General features: G+C 40.8%; 1 protein-coding gene across 2 annotated transcripts in view; it reads right to left on the reverse strand.

The window, feature by feature from the left end:
* LOC149186344 (short-chain dehydrogenase/reductase 2-like) overlaps nt 1-16,149 on the reverse strand; it is a 37,839-nt gene extending 21,690 nt beyond the window's left edge. Inside the window, exons 1-4 of one of the 2 annotated variants that reach the window (XM_089410970.1) lie at nt 15,952-16,141; nt 15,513-15,789; nt 15,321-15,404; nt 14,639-14,812 (exon numbers count right to left, since the gene is read on the reverse strand). In XM_089410970.1, the coding sequence (XP_089267096.1) occupies nt 14,639-14,812; nt 15,321-15,404; nt 15,513-15,789; nt 15,952-15,998 (582 nt within the window). In that variant the 5' untranslated portion in view covers nt 15,999-16,141. Of the gene's footprint in view, nt 1-14,638; nt 14,813-15,320; nt 15,405-15,512; nt 15,790-15,951 lie in introns of both variants that reach the window. The other variant, XM_089410971.1, reaches the window with a different exon arrangement.
* Between the last annotated feature and the right edge of the window lie 2,589 nt (nt 16,150-18,738).

Consider the following 18,738-nt stretch of genomic DNA (forward strand, 5'->3'; position numbering starts at 1 on the left):
AGCCCGGGAGCCCGAAAAGGGTTTATGAGGGGTTTTGATGCAAAAACAGGGGTAAAAAGGGTTTAAAGGGAAATAAGGGAAACTTATGAGGAATGAGGAAACGGAAGCAACGGAGTAAAAGGAATTAGGCAAATGAAGGGAAATGATAAAATAAACAGCTGCCAATCCTTTGCAACACAAACCAGCACTGTTTGACCTGATTCAATCCATCAAATGCTGCAAACTGTAGCAGAGCTAACACTGGCTCCTTTTGGGGATGAGATCCTCCCTGTGAGGTCTCAAGAACCTGCAGACCACTGCCTTTCCAACTGATAACAAATTAGCCAAAATTCCTAGTGTTCCATTGGGCATGGAGTCGATTGTACTTGCACAAAACTGATAAAAACAAAATATTCACAACCTTTAAGGCCAAAAGACCTTAAATCACATAAACTTTCAAAAATCGCCCATTAACTGGGCCATCAAAAACTGCGTCTTCCCCCATACTTTTCAGTATGAAGGTGTTGTTCCCTTGAACTTGTGAAATGATGAAAGACCCTGTCCAGAAAGCATCAAATTTCCCATGATTGCCTTTCTTCTCTTTCAATGCATCCCACTTCGAAACCAAGTCACCAACCTGAAAATTATTTGATTTTGCCTTCTTGTCGAAGGCTTCCTTGATCTTTTTCTGATGTGCTGCAGCTTTTTCAACCAGTTGTTCTCTAATCTGATGTATTTCTGTTAAATCAGTGATCCTCTTTGCCATTTCTTTTTCCTCATTCTGCTCAACCTTTAGCTTAGAAATCTCAACAGCCAATGACTCTATCATTTTAGTCATTTTATCAAATTTGGGGTCTGAAGATGATGCAGAGGAAGTAGAAGCTTGATTTCTTTGTCTCCTCCTGTCAGCTTGACTCTTTAGTTTCTCTACAACCATGATATTAGACTCAACTTCTAGGGCTGCATCCTACATGTCTGCCAGCGTAGCACATCTCCTTTCTCTCAATAACAGGCAGAAATCAGAGTCAAAAGCATTGGCATAAGTGAGTTTGGCAGAGGTAGGAGTAGGCTTTACCTCAACTGGTATCTTACTATACATTCAATTGAATCTTTTATTAAAGTCAGGTATTGATTCACCATTTTCCCTCTTCAAATTACCAAACTCAGTATGATAATACAGCAAGTCCTTTTTATCTCCCCATTGTTTCAAAAATGCATCATCTAATGCTTCAATATTTGTTATGGATCTCTGGAGTAATTCTTTAAACCACTTCCTAGCCTCTCCATCAAGGCTCTGGACAAAAACTCTCATCCACACATCATTCTCACTTATATCTAAATTATCAGCATAACTGTAAAAAGTTTCTAGGTGTTCTTCTGCTGTCACTCCCTTTGTACCAGTGAATTTAAGCATATATTTTTGATATTCTCCCACAAGCATAGGATTTAAAGGCACAAGCAATACCAATGGTCCATATCTGGCAGCTACAATTCTTTATATCCTCGTAGGTGCTTGCTATGCTACCATCACTGGAATGTTTGGAAGAATACTAGCAGATGGAGCAGTAAGAGGTAATGTGATGGATGGCAGAGATAAAGAGATGCTTTGGACTGAATGGTATATTTTCTTTGGATCTAAATTCAACGGGGAACCAACTAACAAAGGGGCTGAACTAATCTCTGAAGTTATTTCTTTATTAACAATGTTGATTTCCAAATCCTCAATCTGTATATCTTCAGCAATAACTGTATCTTTCAGAGAAGAATGAGACTTCTTAGGCTTACTTGATCCTGGTGCCCCTTTGTGTGAAGCTTTCTTCGATTTAACAATCCTCTCAGGTTTAGGCACCGGTTCAGCTGGTAGCTTCTGAGGATTTCTTCAAGTGTTTCTCACAAACTGAGCCAAAACTTCAATATGGAGTCGCCAAAGGACGGTCTTCCTCCAATGGACTCGCCAAACAGATTATTACAACTAGAAACTGTGTTCAAACCTTGTCTGTCATCAAAACTTGAAGCTGTGTCGTTCTCCCAAGGAAGCTGAGCTTCAATTCTCCTCTCCCCGGCAACGACGCCAATTAATGTTATCACCCCAAGAAACTCACCTAGGTTGTATATCAATGATGCTCGGGAACATTACAAACTCAACAAAAATGTTAGAAATATGGTGGATAAGTGAAAGAAATGCTACATATTCAAGCCAGATAACCACTTCTATTGTGATTGACCCCAGACATAGGTGAACACCCCCAGACTACAAGGCTTTTAACCACCAATTACTCACAGTTTTAAAGAAAATGTGATGATGGAGAATGCTAATCACACTAGCAGATGCACAGGACCCTGTGATGGCCAGCTGCAACTAGCTAAGAGGTCTGTAAATCTATTCTCTAATACACAGACAGGATGACAGCTCTCTGGCATTAAAACAATAGAAACCTGCATACAAATTCAATAATACTAACTAGATTCTAACAGAGAGGTGGGATGACAGCCCCTCTACTGCTAAACATCAAGAGTAAATGAAAAATGCATACAAGCACAGCCTGGAACAAAGAAGAAGTGGAAAGTGAGCAATTAACAACAAAAGAAGCTTGTATTAGTTGGAAATGAAGACCAGAAGCTGCAGGTTACACAGTAGTTACAGTCTCTAGAAGTTGAAGCTTACAATAGAAAATCACTCATCGATCTCATTACATCGTTTTTCTCAATATATATAGAGTTTGTTTACAAAAAATATCAACTAGCCTATGCGTGGAGGGGTCATAACTGACCACCAACCACATTTACAGTTAGATATGGGTCCTCTGCTACAATCCAAATGTTTTTAATGAACAAAATGGCTCTTTCTGTTGCTCTGGTGTACTCTTTGAACAGGTGGAATGTTTCATGAATAAATGTCAATAACTGCTGAATGAATTCAACTGCTCAAGGCAGTACTTTCTCGTCCTTGACCGTGCCGTTCTTGAATGCAGGTAGCTGAGAATTTAAAGCGCAGAGTACAAGAAGCTGATGGCTTGCTTTCTCCTTTGCGTGCACAGAACAGGCCCAAAAACACTGAAGAATGCATTGAAAATGGACGAAAAGCCGAGGAAGAACGATGGTCGCTAGATGGCTCAAATGGATCGCTGAGATCGGGCTGCACAGGCCATCGAAAGACATATGTGGATAAAAGAATCTGGGTCATCGGATCAGGTGAATTAACGGTGAAGATTTGATCTGAGAAGCTATCGGGCGGGTAGGTGAAAAGGAGGATCGAGGGCCGTTAGATCATGGCGGGAGAGATCAAACGGCTATCAGGAGAGAGAGTTGTGCGATCGTTAACGAGCGGGAGACATATAAACAAGCGGGAAGCGGAATGAATGAAGGCCATCGAATCATAGGATGGACGATCGGACGGTCGATGGGAGGTTAAGATAATCGGCGGTTAGCGCACGGGGAACCGTATCGGAAGAGCGGTAAGCGGTTTCCCCGCACCGCTTTTTGGGTTATGGCGGTAATAGTACAAGCACGTGCGATGCAATAATATGAAGACGCATGTTTGACGAGACGGCAGGGAAACCACTTTCCCGCTGCCTAACGGACGAGCAGTTAACAGGGCGAGGGCTTGCAAATGGCATTAGATCAACGGGCGGAGGATCGGGCGGACAGGATTTAAAGCACATGTCTCGGGGTGGTGTGACATGTACGGGCCCGCCGGGCTATGAATTATATTTTACGCACAGAGTTATAAGAGTTAAACTTTAGCGCCGAGAATAACTGCAACATGGGTTATATGGGTTTTAAACGGGTTAAAAACGAATTATGAGGGTTATATTAGAATTATAAATAAAAAGCACCAAGAAGCCATTATGAAGGTTTATGCGGGGCCTTTAAAAGGTTTTAAAACAAAAAGGAGCCTGGAAGCCCGAAAAGGGTTTATGAGGGGTTTTGATGCAAAAACAGGGGTAAAAGGGGTTTAAAGGGAAATAAGGGAAATTTATGAGGAATGAGGAAACGGAAGTAACAGAGTAAGAGGAATAAGGCAAATGAAGGGAAATGATAAAATAAACAGCTGCCAACCCTCTGCAACACAAACCAGCACTGTTTGACCTGATTTAATCCATCAAATGCTGCAAACTGCAACAAAGCTAACAGTTTCCAAAAAACGTCGTTTAGGGCCTCAAAACGACTCCGGAAGTTCAAGACCCAAAAAACTGCTTAAAATAGTAAATTGTGCTACAATTAAGGAAACTAAAAAACTGAAAGACACAATGGTGGGGGTCCAAATGGAATTGGAGGGTGGCCACCAATACCCACCTATATCATTTCTCCCCCCTTAGGAAGTAATGGTCCCCATTGCGTTGAGTTCCTCCATGAGAGGAGGAAACCTTTGTTGAACTTGGTCCCTGGTGAGCCACTTGCCCTGGTGAAGGAGTTGGCCTGCTTTGACAACTCGATATAGTTGGATCTTCTGGTGGGAGTGTGCTTTATCTGTGTGTCCATGATCCGATCAATTGCAGCTTGTTCCATACAATATGGATTTAACTCTGTGGGTGTGAACTATTCTGCAATGTCGGATGTGTCTAGTAATGGTGGAAAGTATGGCCAAAGGCGGTCCACATTGAACACTGGGTGCAGGCCAAGGAATGGGGGAAAGCTGAGTTCAAATGCATTGTCTCCCACAGCCTTGGTAATAGTGTAAAAACCACATCGGAGTGGACTAAGTTTCTGATAGGCTCCGGTAAGGTGTTCCTTTTGCAAATGCAACCAGACTTTGTCGCCCACCTGAAACTTGTGTGGCACCTGATGTTGATCATGTCGCTACTTGTACTTGGCATTTGATTTCTCCAAAATGTCGTGGACCTGTTGGCGAATATGTTGGATGTGCTCAATGAAGTTGTTTGCCTTATCTGTTTCGGACTGGACATGAGATGAATCTGCCTGAGTAGTTGCAAATGGCATGGCCACATCAATGGGACATAGTGCTGGAATCCCAAGCCCACCTGAAAAGCGCTATGGCCAGTCGAGCTGTGGAGAGCCCAGTTATAGCTGTGCTAAACATAGGGGAGGCTCTCATCCCATGTGCGTGGATGCTTTGAGTTGTACATGCGTAGAATGTGTACGATCATCCTATTGACAACCTATGTCTGGCCATCAGTTTGGGGATGGAACGTTGTGGACTTAGTGAGCTTGGTGTCCAACATCGACCAGAGACTGGACCAAAATGTACTGAGGAACCTGCCATCCCGATCTAAGATGATAGACTATGGGATCCCAAAGTGTACCCACACTCGTTCAAAGAAGAGTTTAGCAGTAGCTTCTGCTATGATATTCTTCTTGCAAACCGCCATAAAGGCCATCTTCGAGAACCTGTCAATGACCACAAAAACACAGTCGTTTCCATGCTTAGTAGAAGGAAGGCCCGACATGTAATCCATGGAGATGGATTCCCAAGGTCGACTAGGGGTAGGCAACGGGGTATAGAGGCCTTGCTTCTTGATGGTCGATTTGGTAATGGCGCAGGTAGTGCATGATCTGATGTACTTCTGATCCAGATTTAAACAGGAATGCAACAAATTACAGAGATAACCATAAACACAGAGATGCAGTGGAAATAATACTTCATTTCATTAACGTAAAATACTGAAATATGCTTACAAACAAAAATGGAAATAAACCAGTTAGGGCAATGGTAGCTTATCTCTGAGAAGAGATGTGGCGGCTACATGCCTCTGAACTGTGTTACAATGAGGCTCAAAGGCATTTTTATTATTGAACAATAAGAGCAAACCCTAAACAACCAAAACCCTAACCCGAGGAGATGTAACCACAAGAGTTTATGGGCCCTGTTGGGGTGAGTTGGACAGCCAACTTCCCAGGATCGTGACTTGGTCATATTATCTCCATTTGACGCGCATGATAACTCGTTGGAAAGATCTCTCTAAGGACTATGACAAAAAAGACAATTTTGGACGCACAAACACTGGCTGGTAGATTTCCAAAAAATGTCGTTTGGGGCCTCAAAACGGCTCCGGAAGTTTAGGACCCGAAAAACTGCTAAAAATAGTAAACTGTGCTACAATTAAGGACACTGAAAAACTGAAAGAAGCAATGGTGGGGGTCCAAGTGGAATTGGCAGGTGGCCACCAATATCCACCTGGATCAACTTCCCGACATCCTGTCGAAGATTCGGCCAATAGAAATATTTCTACAATACTGCCATCGCTTTCTCGACCCCGAAATGCTCAGCAGATCGACTGTAGTGTGCTTCCCAAATCATCTTGGCATGCTCGCTTGAAGGAACACAAAGGTGACTCAGGTGGCATAACAGGGCATCCTGGAGGTGAAAATCTAGAACATGCTAGCCCTCCAAGAGTCTCTGGTATGTGTGGCCGAATTCTGGGTCGCTTTTGTAGAGAAGTGGCCAATCATAAGTCTCGTGCCCACAAGAGTTGAGCACGGTGGTTAACACCATGATCGGTGTTCACTGCCCTTCTTATACTTGATATTCAAATGGAACTATTGCAGGTATGTGGCCCACTTCTGATGGCTATCATTCTGCAATTTCCCTTGGGTCTGTATGAACTGCAGGGGCCGGTGGTCTGTGTGGATGACCATTTCCTTCCCCAAAATGTAACGCTTCCATTATCGGCAGGCCTGCACAATGGAATACATCTCTTTGTCATAAGTGGAATATTTTCGGACTGTCTAAAAGTGGCTCACTGTGATATGCCATTAGATGCCCGTGTTGAGTAAGGACTGCCCCAATAGCATAATCAAAGGCATCTGTCTCGACCTCAAATGGTTATTGCAAGTCGGGTAATGCAAGCACTGGTGCCGAGCAAAGGCGATGTTTCAACTCTGTGAATGCCTTCTGTTGAGATTCAGACCAAAAGAATTTTGCTTTTGCTCCTCCCTTAGTGACTTGACTAAAGGGCCAAGTGATATGAGAAAATCCCAACACGAACCTACGGTAGAAGTTGGCAAGACCCAGAACGCTGCGGAGCTCTGTCAGTGTGGTTGGAGATGACCAATCCCGAATGACTTGGATCTTGGCTGAATGACTTGGTCAAGCCAAAAGTGCATTTCTCCAAATTGGCATATAACTTGTGTTGCCGCAGTGTTTGGAGAACCAGTTGGATGTGGTGGAGGTGCTCTTCCCAACTCTGGCTGAAGATCAGAATGTCATCCAAGTATACCACTAAAAATGAGTTGGTGAATGGCTGCAAGATGTCATCCATTAGCCTCATGAAGGTTGCAAGAGCATTCATCAACCCGAAAGGCATAACCAACCATTCGAAAAGACCCTTCTTGGCTTTGAAGGCAGTCTTCCACACATCGGAGGGTTCGATTGGTACCTGGTGATATCCTGACTTCAAATCGATCTTGCTGAAATATTTTTCCCCCTGCAGTTAGTCCAGGAGGTTATCAATCCATGGGATCAGGTACCTATTACGAACAATGATCTTGTTCAACACCCGATAGTCAATATAGAGTCTCCAAGTCCCATCCTTCTTCTATACAAACACGATCGAGCTCCCATAGGGTGATGAACTCGGACGGATGTGACCTTTCTGCAGCAGCTCTTAAACCTGCCTCTTGATTTCATCATTCTCTAGAATGGAGCGCTGATAGGTTGGTCCATTAGGCAGCAACACACCTGGGGTCAGATTGATGAAGTGCTTGACCTGACAGTGCAGAGGAACCCCTGCGAGGGAGTTGAAGATGTCCTCGGACTCCTCCACGACCTTGTCCATCTGTGGTTGTCGTGCGGAGGGGCCCCGTCTGGAGGTCGTGACCACCGTCTTCTTCTTTCCTTGAGGGTGCATCATCAAGAAAACAAATTTCCCGGTTTTGGAAATGAGCTTACTGCATTTTTTTTGTAGTAATCAAAGAGATGGTGGTAGGCAGTGCTATCTCCGGTATCTTGCACAATTATTCCAAAGTAACAATAACAGCACGAGGCCTTGATTCATACACAGCATGTCGCTTCCACAAGTATGGTTGGCCTAATAATACATCACAAACATCAAGGGGAGCAACGTCACACAATACCTCATCTGTGAAGGGCTTGATGTTGTATGGAATGCGACACTGTTGGCTCATGCGAAGATCCCATTCTTGGTGAAGCCACCCGATGGTGTACGGTTGTGGATGTGCTATGGTCGGTAAGCCCAGCCACTTCACGACCTTTGCCGAAATAAGGTTCTTTTGGCTCCCGTTGTCGACAATGAACTGTAGCGGGGAGCCCATTACCCACATCTGGGAGTGGAAGAGGCGCTCCTCCTCCTCTGGATCTTCAGGTTCCTCCTTCTGGATCTTCATGGTGGCAACGATGGAGTTAGGCTCCGCATTGATAATCTGCGTCCCTTTGTCATTCCCCTTGTCGGGTTCTAACTCAAATCAGAACATGCATCTGATTCTGAAACCTTTAGCTCGGCCACCAGTGACCGCTTGGCCCAACACTCACTTGTGTTGTGAGTGGAGCTCTTATGGAACTCACACCACTTTCCTGTGTCATTTTTCGACTTCGCGGCATTGTTCTTTGCTTGTAGCTTTGGCTTTGTCCTTTGTTTTGCGGTTTGGGGGCACCTTTCCCTTGCTTCGGATTCGCAGATCCAAAGTTTCGCTTCTTCTGTTTAAACTTTTGCTCGATCTTGACAGCATATTGGTTTGTCATGCCGAGCGAGGAGATGTTCAGGAATTCTATTTCGTCCTGGATGTACCTGTGCAGGCAGACGTGGTATTTGAGTACCAAATGTTATTTCAAATCCTTGATACCCAACTTTGTGCGAAGGGTATGGAAAATATTGGTAAACTTTAGCACGTCTTGGTCCCTTCCCTGCCACAGCGTGGCCCCACTTTATGTATTGATCCTCATAGATTCCGACAGGGTAGTACTACTCCTTGATGGTGGCCCGGAATGAATTCCAAGTGGGTGCGGCTGAAAACAATGAGGTCATACTTTCATCCTTCTGCTCATAGTAGGTTTCCCACCAGTCCTTGACATGGGGGGTGGCTTTGAGAAGAGCGAAAGTAATCTTTTCCCAACGGAAAAATCATGAACAGAAAAATACCCTTCTAGCAAATTTAATCATTTATCTACGGCGTCTACATCTATCTGACCCTCAAATATGGGAATGTCAAAGTTAACTTGTACCTTAAAGGGTGTGGCGATCCAAAGTAGCTACTGGAAGTAGATGTGTCGCCCCTGGGTAGCCGCTGAAGGATCTGGGCAAAGTTGTCCATCATCGCGTTCCTTTGTCGCCTGAGGGCCTCTTCGAGCAAGATTTTGATAGGACCTCTTGCCCCATCGTCTTTCTTTTCATCCGCCATGGGAGGCCATCGGGATTTGCGAGGCTGGACTTGCAAAGGTTCGACCAGTTCAAGCCCTAACTCCTTATATCCCGACCTCATTGGGGACATGCAAAGAAAGAGAAAGAGCAGACCCCTTTGATACCACTGATCCGTTTTTAAACAGGAACGCAACAAATTACAGATATAACCATACACATAGAGATGCAGCAGAAACAATACTTCATTTCATCACTGTAAAATACTGAAATATGCTTACAAACAGAAATGGAAATAAACTAACTAGGGCGATGGTAGCTTATCTCTGAGAAGAGATGTGGCCGCTACATGCCACTGAACTATCTTACAATGAGGCTCGAAGGCCTATTTATTGTTGAGAAAAAATGGAAAACCCTAAACATCAAAAAACCTAACCCTAGGAGATGAAGCGCCAAACCATGGGCCCCGTTTTGGGTAAATTGGTACATCAACTTCCCGGGGTCGTAACTTTGGCATATGATCTCCATTTGACACGCACAATACCTCGTTAGAAAGATCTATCTGAGGATTACAACTTTGGGAAGAGTAGCATCGGTTCTTGTATCCATGTTGCTCCCAGTTTTCCCAAAAAACGTCGTTTAGGGCCTCAAAACGGCTTTGGAAGTTCAGGACCCGAAAAACTACTAAAAATAGTAAACTGTGCTACAATTAAAGAAATTGAAAAACTGAAAGAAACAATGGTGGGGGTCCAAATGGAATTGGCAGGTGGCCACCAATATCCACCTGGATCATTTTGAGAAATTTGAAATCTTAGATTGTGAGGACCTATGTTCTATCATCTGCTTATTGTCCTTCAATGGAGAGCGGAGCATATTCGTTTGGGAATCCCTTTTAAATTCAACAGAACATGGTTGTGTTGGAAATACTGAGAGGGGGGTGAATCAGTATTTTCTTTCAATTGTTATTATTACCAGTTTAATTCTTCACAATTTAAATAGAGAAATGTATAAGTATAATTTTATTGAATAAAATAATAAATACAATATAAATGTGTTCCAAGCTCCAACTTGGTTTTGATGAGGCTCCGACCTCTAAGGCTTTGACCCTATCTTATCAAGGCACCAACCTTGGATTTAGGAGAACCAACTCCAAGGACACCAATCCTTCCAATTCTGAGGCATCAACCCCAAGGGCTCTGACCCTATCTTTCAAGATGAATCAGGTCAAAAGATTTTCCTCCCACTCTGTCTTCAGCTTCCTTCTTAACTCAGCCTTCGACTTCTACTACACCTTCTGCGTCTGCCAGACCTTCGGCTTCATCTTCTTCCGCTGGACCTTTCAGCTTCATCTTCTTCCGCTGAACCTTTCGGTTTCCTTTTTCTTCCGTTGAACCTTTCGACTTCCTTCTTTCTACTGTTCCTTCGGCTTCCTCTATCTCTTCAAGTTCATGAGTTGTGGACTTCTTCATGCTCTATTTTTGTGCCCGAGATAGATACTCAGAACTGAAGCATTTGAACTCATTTTTATACGAGTTTCACCAATGACCAAAGGACACGTCTATTGGAGGGAGGCCAACTTGTATATTAAAAATATATATCGGAGAGTCTTTTATCCATAGACTTGATTATTCACGGAAACCATATAAGAGCTGCTATACCCACATGGAGGTCCCACATGCCACATCATCACCTTTAATCGCAATCGCAACTTCATGAAAAATCAGAGTTATTCCTAAGACTCCTCTCGCATGCGATATGCGATAAATACAAATCAGAAGCGTTTACATTGGTGGGTTTTAAACAAAAACCCGACCAATCACCAAGCAGCGCTTTAACACAGAACCCAACGAACGTCGGTCCCACCTGAATGCACAAGACCGGACCCCAAATAAAATAAACCCGTGTCCATAAACTTCTCGGGTCCACTCAGTCCCAAGTCTTATCGGATTAATTCTCCACCATTGATCTCATCATTAATCTGATAGTTGTTGATCCACCCGATCAACAAACCCAATCACTGATCCTCCACCGTTTGATCAAGGCGTGCTGGATCCAATGGTTCACAATGATATCAGCGGGGGAGCTTGCGGGACGCTTAACCGCCCTTACGGAGCCAATAAGGATTATAAATCCTTGATCTATAAAAGTTCGGGTTTGTTTTGAGATCAACGTCCGATCACTTTATGACCCGATATCCATTGGATATACGAGGTCATCAGATCTATGACCTGCAGGTCTTCAACTAGCACACGGGTTAAAAACAGGCCTAACCCCCGCTGTTGACTGTGACGTAAGCGTTTGAAAATGAGATCGACGACTAAGATTTAGCGCGGGCCTTCAGCCACAATCAAAACATCCGTACACTCTTACCCCCGCTCTTCTGATAGTTGTTGTTGCTGTGACTTCACGGATCTACTGCTTCTATTCTATCTGTATATATATATATATATATATATATTCAATCCACTTGGGTCCTCCATCTCATCATATCATCATATATCAACTTTCATCACTATGAGCATTATGATCAATGGGCATCAATGGGCAATCATGTATCAAAGAATTTGCCATCACAAACACTGCTATATTGACATCAATGACAACCTAGATTAACAGGTTGGAGAATGAGGAATTCAATGTGCTGGTTAATAAGTTTTGGAAATCATATGAGCAAGAGAATGATCTTTCCCCAATGAGTTATTTCTCAGAAGAAACTACAAATTCTCAAGAGCCAAGTCAGAACTTGGGAAAGGAAAAAAAAGGCTCTTTCCCTGGAACTAAAGGATATCATTCAAGATATTGCAGATCTGAGACACATTATGGATCAGGGGGACCCTTCGGATCAAATGTTGGATAGACTCTCAAACTTCTGGAAAACAGGAAGAGACATATCCTCCAAATACAAGAGACTACTTGGCAGTTGAAGAGCAGAACACTCTAGCTTCGGGAGGGAGACAGGAACACTAAATATTTTCATAAATATGCTAATCATAGGAAGAATATTAACACTATCTGGCAGATTCAGGGGAGGAATGGGGAAATGGTGTACTCTACTGAGGATATTCAAAAGGAAGCAGTTCAATATTTCAAGACTTTCTTCCAAGCTTGTCAGGGAGTCAATATTGATGATCAAATATGGGGTATGATGGATTACCCCCTCATGTTCAACGAGGAAAAAAATGAAGCACTTTACCGACTGATTACTATTGATGAACTACTTCAGGTATTGAATTCCATTGCTAAAGACAAATGTCCGAGCCTGGATGGTTGGACTGTGGACTTTTTCCTCCATTTTTTTGACTTGATGGGTATGGATCTTGTGAACTTAGTAGAGGAATTGATGATCTCTCGTAATGTCTCTAGCTCCATAAATTCCTCCTTTATAGCCCTAATCCCGAAAATTTCAGTGACCACTACTTTTCTTGATTTTAGACCCATCTCTCTTTGTAATATCTCATACAAGCTCATTTCCAAAATTAGGGCGGAGCACTTGAAGGGTACTCTCTCAGTTTACATTTATCGGGAACAATTTGGTTTCTTGCACAACCGATTGATCCATGATGTTGTGGCCACAACACAAGAAACTATACATTCCATTCACTCCAAGAAACTGTGGGCTTTGGTTATGAAAGTGGACTTCAAGAAGGCATACAACTATGTTGACTGGGATTTCTTGGGCCTCATCCTGATGAAGATTGGACTAGCAATATATAATATAGAATGGATTATGGCATGTCTGTCAAATGTTCATTTTGCTATTCTGGTCAATGTGTATCTTTCCAATTTTTTCAAAGCCCAGAGGGGGGCTATGGCAGGTTTGTTCCCTCTCACCTCTATTATTTATCACTTATCTTAGTGATGGATAGCCTCAGCCTCAAGATTAATGTGGCTCGATCAGTGGGACTTTTCAGTGGTATCCGATTGGGCAACGGTATTGATATCACACACAATTATTTTGTAGACGACATCCTCACCTTTGGGATGGTGTCCAGGACTCAATGGATGGTGCTTCACTGTATTCTGAAGCGTTTTGGAGAGGCCTCGGGTATGTTGGCGAACGAGGACAAATCCTACATTATGAACTCTTTTGGTGAACATCGAGAGATTAATAGTATCATTCAAATTTTTAATTATCGTTCTCAACCCTTCTGTGATGGTTTCACTTACCTTGGTTTTAGATTCAATCCGAATAACTACAAGAGTGCAAATTGGCTATGGCCTTTAGACAAAATTCGTTATAAGTGCAAATTGGCTATGGCCTTTAGATAAAATTCGTTATAAGCTCAATAGTTAGGCTCATCGATGGACCCTTGATGGTAGATTCATTGCGGGAGATTTCTGAATATTGAACAATGTTTGCGTTGGTAGATCGAGCGTGGAGGGAAATTTCAAGTGACGCCTCTTTTTACTTTCTGGGAAATATGGAGGACCAGGAATGGTCATATTTTTGAGGGGCTGCAGATTAACTTACAAAAAATTGTTCACAACATAATATAGTGGGTGCAGACAATAAATTATCTCTCTGAGAAAGACAAGGACCTTTCGCACAGGTACAACCCTCATCCCATACAATTCTTGGCTGGGTTTTTTGACGGAACTGCTCAGAGAGGATATTGTGGTTGTGGTGTGCGGCTAAGAGTGGATCATAGTCGACAATTCAATATCTCATGGAACGGAGGCTCTGGTACAAATATGAGGGCAGAAGTCCTGGCCTTTTGGGGGCTTCTTTGGTTTTCTAGAAGATTATTGATTGATACGTTATATGTTTATGGGGACTCAAAGTTCCTTATTGATGGGATGGCGGCTAATATAAACTTTTCCCCTCACCTCAATGGAAGGATATCTCAGATACAACTATTCAGGCGGTCCTTCTCTCTGATCACTTTTCAGCACATCTATAGATAGCCTAATTTGATTGCAGATACTCTGTCCAAGAAAAGCCTCTCGAGCGATGCTGGTCATATGCACTACATTCACTTAGAGAATGACATAACGAGAGATGAGGGCTCTATCCCCTCCCCTAGCTTTTGTTTCTTTACTTGCCTCTTTGGGTCGAGTGTTGTTCCGTTGGAAATCTGCTTTCTGATAAAACTGTCAAGGTATGCATTTTGAAGTTTGTTGGGAGTTCCAGCTGTATATGATGACTTTCTGTTTCTATGCATATATTTTTCTTCACTAGATTCTTTTTGGGAGATCTATTGTCAATATGTAAGCCAGCTTACATAGAAGCATATTTTGCTGAAAAATATACTGGTACATTATATAAACCAGGGTTGTTGTTTACTTCTGAAAAAAAATATAATCGACTCAATACAAAATACGTCCTAGTGAATTCATTCGAACCGAAGCAGAGATAGCTATGAAGTTTTTATATAAAAGTACTTAACCTGAAGCAATCCCCCAGCTGATGAGACATTCACAATTCTGGATCGAGAGGATGATGGCTTCAACAGAGGAAGCAAGGCTTTCACCATTCTCTTGGCACCAACGTAATTTATATCAACGCATTCCTTTGCAGTATTGTAATCTTCAATGAAACCTTCTGTGAAAGATCTGTTGGCCTGCACGTAGATAAAATATGCAGCAATGTGATAAATTACAATCCCCATTAAACCTCATAAGATTCTAAAACTTTTTGAAAAACAGGATCAAGGTAAATCGAGGTTATAATAATCTATATTATATTCCCAAATTCGGACCTAAACTTATGGGAAGTCCTTAAATCTATAATCATTTCAACTCTTAAATGTGATCCAAAACATTTGAAAATTCTTTACATCTATAGTAAATTGAATTTATTTTTAAGTGTAAGCCTATAATCTATTAACTTCTCAAAGAATCTAAAACTTTTGAAAATCTTTTAAATCCATACTTAATTTGTTTCAAGTCTAGATTATAAAGACCATCAAAATATAAAACATTTATCCGAAGGTTAAAATGAATCATCCTACTTAACCTTTCGCCCTTTTCTAATGAGAATAATCAGAACGTTAAGAGCATCCCCTCCCAGCTGGCAGAACACCTCATTTCTCTCAGATAAATCAACAAAATTAGTAATGAAGAACTTACTGATTGGTACACTAGGCGAACGATGCCCCGAATATCCCATAAATCCCAGTCTATTTTCGCTCCCATCACTCCAAAATTATTAATCTGCTTTCCAGTAAATTTGCAGAACAAATCATAAATACTATCAATCACATGGTCCATATACTTAATGCTCTCTTCAATGTCTACTCTGTAATTGGGGTTGAAGGGTACCAGAATATCGATGCCGCCGAATTTGTTTTTTATCCAATCGGCCAACAGCAAAACACTTTGATCGCTCTGCACATCCAGCTGGTGGAAATGAACATTTGGGTATCCTTCATCAACAATAGATTTTGCAATGGCCAAGCCCTGGGCATTGTTACGGGCAGTCAGAATAACAGTGAGACCCTGTTTTGCCAGATGACGAACAGTCTCCAAGCCAATACCCCTGCTCGATCCGGCCACCACAGCCACTGTATTCTCTGTCCACCATTTTTCCTGATCCGATCTTCAAACAAACACATTACATTGATTGGATTAGATTCAATTCAGTTCAATCGAGATGATTCCGAAATTAAGTAAGTACCATCGATAATCATGGGAGGCAGGTAGCCATGAAAGTGGAATAATGAAACGAAACAGAAAGAGCGCATGGGACATGGAGGCGTACCCATTATAATCCTCCGCGGATGCTGAAGTTGCCGCCTCCATAGCCATCAGTAACCTAGTGAGGGACCTTTCTTGCTCGGCTTTGTGAGGTTCCAACGAGGAATCTTTATGAAGGAAGACTTTGACATAATCATGACAATGCCGTAGGAAAAGACATCAGTGGCCTGAACGGACGCTGAACGTCTTAGCGCGTGACAGGGGACCCCGCATCAAACATCTAATTTATCTCGACACTCTATAAATCTTTTTTATATTACACATAATTTCAGCATCTTTATATATAAAAATATTTTAATTTTAAATTTTATTATATATAGCTAGATATATATAACATTTTTCTCTCACATATATAAAACATTTTTATATAATTTTTATATATATAACATTTTTCTTTTCACATATTTTAATTTAATTTTTAATAGATATGAATAGCAAATATTATATGTACAGTTTGAGTCGGCATAATGGGGTAGACTATGTATGCCTTCCTAGACTTAGCAGTCAAATCGCTGCGCGAAGGTGGGTCCCTTGTCCCATAAACAAGGGGGTCTCATACACCAATTTGGTGTCTAGCTTCGCTGTGACCTTAAAAAAATAGATAAAAAAAAATTTGTAAAATTAAATTTTTATATTTATTAATTAAATTTTAATATAAAATTATGAAATATCATGGTTGTTAATATGAATCATCATTATTTTAACTTTTATATATTTTACAATTTTATATATATAAATATTGTTATTTTTAATTTTGTTAAATTATTTATTACATATTTAATTACATAAATATTGTGTGTGGTATTTTTCTTTAATATGTTTTACAATAAAAATAAATAAATATTTAATAAGATATATATAATTTATGTCACTAGGTTCAACAAATGAAATTGATTATTTTTTTTGGGTGAATTTAATCAATGAAATTGAGTATAAAAGGAACAATCCAAACACAAATAATTTTATGAAATTTGTCTAAAATTTTTATTGAAATTCAAGCAAGTTCATTATGAAATTACACAGAATTCAAAGAAATTCTTAGTAAAATAATAATAAAAAAACAATAAAAGCTAAAACCTACTCACTTCAAGTTACTTGCTCTATTGTTTCTAAATGTCAAACTTGACAGTGAGGAAAAAATCAATACGGATGAAGTTAATTTTGGAAGGGCGTTGGGAGTTGTCTTCTTAATTTAAGACTTTTTAAAATAATATTTTTATTTTCGTTTGTTTATATATATATTTTTTATACCATACACACTTTAATTATATAATTTTATATATTTATAACAATTATAATAGAAGAGTAATATTTCAATAAGATAAATATTATATATATAAAAATTAAAAAATACTTTAATCTTTACATTGTATTGTCATTTATCATTTTTGAATATATATATATATACTTACTTAAATTTATAAAAAGCTATAATAAAAATGTAATATTCCAATATTTTTATATATATTTATAAACTATTACAATGAAAATGTGATACTCTAATAAAATACAAAAATTGAATATATAAGGAACATATATAAATTAAAAAATATTTTAATCTTTAAAACATTTATTATTTTTAAAAATATATATATGAAAAGTGATATTTCAATTATATATATATATATATATATATATATATATATTAATTTTGTTGTTATTTAGTATGTGTGTTTTATTTATATCATATATATTTTAAATTTTAAATTTTGTGTGATACGTGTGTGCTGTTTTTTTATTTATACCATAAACGCTTGAATTACATAAATTTGTATATTTATAAATGGTTAGAATATAAATGCAATATTTCAATAAAATATAAAAAATAAAAGCATGCTCTAACTTATAAACTAAATTGTCTTTTTCACAAAGAAATACTAAAATATGGCAATAGAATTTCAATATTTTTTGTTATTTAAAATATATTTTTGAATGCGATTAATCGGAAGCTCACTACGCGGGATTGGCGAACTGCGAACTCTGATCGATCACCCTCGTGCCTCTGCCCTCGCCCCCAGGCTCTGCCTGGTCGGGCCTCTGCTGCTTCCTTGACCTCATCGCTCAGCGCGGACCCCACCTTCGGGGCCACGGCCGCCTGACGGTTTGCCCTTCCTGTCGTTCTCCGCGGGCCTGCAATGGCAGGATCCGCTTCCCCTCCCCCTGCTTCAGAGAACCCAGAGGTAATCTTTGCCTCTCTTCTGTCAGAGCATTCAGATGCCAGACCCCGCCCCTCATTATCAAAGTTCATCAAAAAGTTGGATGAGATCCCTGAGGTGATCCTACCTCCATCCCTCCCAAGGAAATCGGCAATAGCTTTATCAGAAAGAGGTCTTGTTGGTCAGTTCACGGGACTCTGGCCATCTCCAAGAACTGTCCAAAAATGGGTGGAGCGCAACTGGAGCACAATGATCCAAGGAAAGATCGCCATCAGATTCTGCGGGCGAGGATACTTCACCTTCCTGTTCGAGACTAAAGAAGATAAGCACCTCATCTTCCACAATGGACCTTACTTCATGGACACAAGAGGCCTCTATCTGAACAGATGGACCCCGGATTTCGATCCGGAAATGGACATTCCAAACGCGGTCCCTGTTTGGGTGCGCCTCCCTCATTTGCCACTGCACTGCTGGGGGGATGAATCGGTCAAAGCAATCGGCAATGCAGTTGGAAAATACATAGACAGATCGGAACCAAGGGAGAATATGCATGCATGTGCAAGGATCTGCGTTGAAGTTGATCTTGGGAAAGGACTGCCAGAAGCCATTAAGATAAAGGTGGATCAATGGATGCA

Source organism: Pinus tabuliformis, chromosome 3_1 (assembly GCF_031772625.1).
Source record: "Pinus tabuliformis cultivar Carrire ecotype Pingquan chromosome 3_1, CPIR1, whole genome shotgun sequence".
In the NCBI taxonomy this organism is placed as follows: Eukaryota; Viridiplantae; Streptophyta; class Pinopsida; order Pinales; family Pinaceae; genus Pinus; species Pinus tabuliformis.